Here is a 3596-nt window from a genome sequence, read left to right on the forward strand (position 1 = left end):
AGCCACAACGAGGCAGGCACGGGCTACATAGCCTCCACGAGAGAGATGAGGAGAGGTGGAAGGGAGTGGTGTGCGGAGATGTGATGCATCATAGGTGGAGGTGGTTTGATGATGAGATATCGGGTGCTGTTTTTCACATCGAATGTTCGATGTATAAAGATTTGGTTAATGAGATTGTGATTGGAGAGGCTGCTGCTTCTGCTGTGAGAATCAAACCTGTTGCTAGGAGAAGACCATTTGCTAACTAGTTTGCAGTTCCATTTCTTCATTTTGTCATTTCCTCACTTGATTTAAAATGAGGTATATAAATTGAATTTGGATTCAAAACAACTTCTAATTAATGTATCATTATATGGCATCTCACACAGTTAGCAATTAGCATTACTCTTAATTCTGAACAATATTATTGTTAATAATACCTGTTTAAATCATTGAACTAATTGCTTATATATTGTAAAACATTAATTAAATAAATAATAATCAAAGAAATCTTATGTATAAATCTAAGATGTTTCCTTGGGTAATTCGCAAGAAAATGAATTTAATCTATGTTTCATAGGATATGAACAACTGGCTTCCATAGCATAGTGGTATTGCGTTTGAGCATTAGTAAAGACCATATATATGTCTGAGCATGTGTTAACTTATTTGCACAAACATTACAATACTTCCATTATTATCATCAAGTTCTTAAATCATTGCAGGAAAAGTAATAAATCACCTTCAGATAATTAATCACTTTATACATCTCCTGCTTAGCAAAATTCTCTAAATTAATCCACAGTTATACATATTCTATAATCCAAAAATTATACGAAATCAAGTCATCAATACAAAGTGTATGTATACATACCATAACACCCAAAAAACAATATATATACAGTGAGCTTTATTATTACAACTCTCATTGTATATAATGCATTTCACTTAATCAACACTATAATGCTAAGTCTCATTGCCCTTACCATGCTAAGTTGAATGAAAGGATGCATTCAAACTGAAAGATATCATTGGGGTTGATGAATTCTGCCATTGCAAGTTATCATTATTCTCCACAAAGTAAGGCTGGAAATGAGGAGTATAATTCTGAGAACTCGAAGCTTGTGACGACGACGAGAGCTCTTTCGAGAAGGGAAACCCTAAACCTCCAAACTGAGACAATGACAAATTTGGAGGCTCCATTGATTGGAAGTAGTTAGGGTTGTTGTAAGGTGTTGCAAACTCACTACTGTATTGTGGGAAGAAATTCTGTGCCACAAATCCTCCAAAACCCTCTCTCTCCTTAAACAGATATGGAGAGATAAACTCAGAAGCATATGCTTGATTAGGCATTGATGATATTGGTGCAATTGGCTGATGAAATTGGAGGTAATTTGTAGGCATGGTTGGGAGAGGAGGGAGTTTGTCAATCTCTAATTTTGTGGCATCAATCAACCAATCTATGACCTTGCTTGGCTGGCTGAGGCCAAGCTTCTCTTGCAGATCATAGAGCTGTATTGCAGTAGGCACCGATAGCCGGATCCTCCTGTCCCTCAAGCCCTTCACTGTGAACACCTTGCTGTGCCTGTCCTTGCCTCCGAAGCTGTTTGACACGCGCACGATTCTAGGGTTCTTCAAGGCTGATGATGACCACTGCCTTGATGAAGGAGAGGGGGTGAACAATGGGGCCATTTTGGGGATTTTGATGAATTCTCCCTCCTCTTCTTTCTTTCCTACCATACCTCTATCTCTTGAAATCTTTGGCATGCTTGCTTCTTCTATTCTGCATTCAGAAAAATGAAAAGATTTGATTGATTCCTGCATGATTATATATATGGGAATTGATTAATTTAGGGATAAGGGAAAAACGTATATGGATAGGTCTAGAATAAGGTATCCTTTTTTGTCACAGGAGTTAAATTAACTGAAATATGCAACAAAACTGCCTGGTTAGATAACGTAATAACAATTGTTTTACATAAAAATTGAATCTTTGTGAAGGTAGGACATGCAGTTTTCAATAACCTAATAAACAATAATCTACTAATATGATTATAAGCAAAGAAGGGACAGGAGACAAGATATAGTATAATAGTATGTGCTGACAAGAGTGAGAAAAATACAAACTTTGTCACTTTTAATAAACAAGTTCCAATCTTTGTCTGCAGAAAGCTATGTCAGTTTTGGACAAGATACATATGTCAAGTTTATATGTGAGAGGCCAAAAGGGGAGGAAAGAGAGTAAAATAAGAGGAAATGAAAAGTTATGTGTGGCTATAATGAGAGAGGAGATTTGGGAACTACTTATCGAATCATAGTTGGGTGAATTGAATACAATTGATAATGTTTGTTATTTTTAGAGGTACTAACAAGACTTTTATATACAATGCTTGGGACCAATACTACTTGCAACTGCATGCTATAAAAGAAAGGTAAACTAACTACTCTATTGACAAGTGACAACTACAAATAGCTAGCTTTGTTAGCACAACATTTCAAAGGACAGTTTATGTTAGTTAATTGGAAATAAATTGTTGACATTGTGCATAGTTCCTAGTACTTAGAACATATTAAGTAATCAAAATTGAGTAATTAAAAACATGTAATGGTGATTAACAATTTAAAACGTGTGAATGTACTGTAGAAGTGAGGTGAGGAAATTGATTAAGTAGCTAGTACTAATAATTAATGAGATAAGGTGGGAAAAGAGTTATGTTACATGGAGATAAAACTAGGAGATTGAGATGAGATTATTATAGGTGAGGGACCAATATTCGTATGCAGCTTCTGTAAAGCTCTTTGCTTATTGCTGAGGACCACTCCAATTAGGCATGAACAAACCGAACCGGCCCGGCAGTTAACCGGCGGTTCCGAACCGCCGGTTCATGAACCGGAACCGGCTGGCAGTTCGGCGGTTGAAGCGGGCCGGTTCAGGTTTAGGAATATGACGAACCGTAACCGGCGGTTCAACGGTCCCAACGGGCAGATTCTGGCTAGGGCGTAGGGTTGCAGGCGAGGTCTGCAGAAAAATCGGCGGTTTCTGACGTAAATTGCCGATTTTCGTCAGAAACCGCCGGTTCAAGCGGTAAACCGGCCGAATTTGAAATTTGAATTTTTTTTTATTTCCTCCAATTTTACTCCTATAAATACCCCACTTCCCCCATCATTTTTACTCACCCCCTTCTTGTGTCAACAAGGATTTCCTTCTCAATCTTCATTTCTCTATTCTCTCCTCATTCTCTCTAACTGCTCAAGTTGTTTACTAGTTACTACTATATTTGTTGTTGTGTTCGTAATTTACCATTTATTCAATACTCCATATTTCATCCATACTACTTTCATTTATCACTATGTCTTCTTCTCGTGGTGAACCGGGACGTGGTGATCGTGGCAAAGGAATTGCCCAAGATCAAAGTAGTTGTCCCTCAAAATCAAGGCGACCTAGTCGTCGAGAAGTTATGGAAGAGGTTTCCCGAGTGGCGGCTGAACGCATGCAAGTAAGTTCTAAAAAATTATTTTTACAATTCATAATTTCATAAGATTGAGTTTTTAAATTTTTTCTGTGTTCCTACTTATAACTTCAACTTATATAATATTTATAGATAGAAGAAGATCAT

General features: G+C 37.2%; 1 protein-coding gene across 2 annotated transcripts; it reads right to left on the reverse strand.

Moving 5' to 3' along the window:
* Positions 1-809: 809 nt before the first annotated feature.
* Positions 810-2325, reverse strand: LOC121786338 (transcription factor TCP4-like). Of its 2 annotated transcripts, none has more exons than XM_042184954.1 (2): positions 2107-2325; positions 810-1762 (listed from the first exon to the last, which is right to left on the reverse strand). In XM_042184954.1, the coding sequence occupies exon 2, from the start codon at positions 1744-1746 to the stop codon at positions 970-972; it is 777 nt and encodes a 258-aa protein (XP_042040888.1). In that variant the 5' UTR covers positions 1747-1762; positions 2107-2325; the 3' UTR covers positions 810-969. The 2 variants fall into 2 exon arrangements, with proteins under 2 accessions (XP_042040888.1, XP_042040889.1); XM_042184955.1 differs by having other exon boundaries at positions 810-1797.
* Between the last annotated feature and the right edge of the window lie 1271 nt (positions 2326-3596).

Source organism: Salvia splendens, chromosome 22, assembly GCF_004379255.2.
Source record: "Salvia splendens isolate huo1 chromosome 22, SspV2, whole genome shotgun sequence".
Taxonomy (NCBI): domain Eukaryota; kingdom Viridiplantae; phylum Streptophyta; class Magnoliopsida; order Lamiales; family Lamiaceae; genus Salvia; species Salvia splendens.

Coding starts and splice junctions, on each gene's coding strand:
- LOC121786338 (XM_042184954.1), bottom strand. CDS start 1,746: ATGCCAAAGATTTCAAGAGATAGAGGTATGGTAGGAAAGAAAGAAGAG.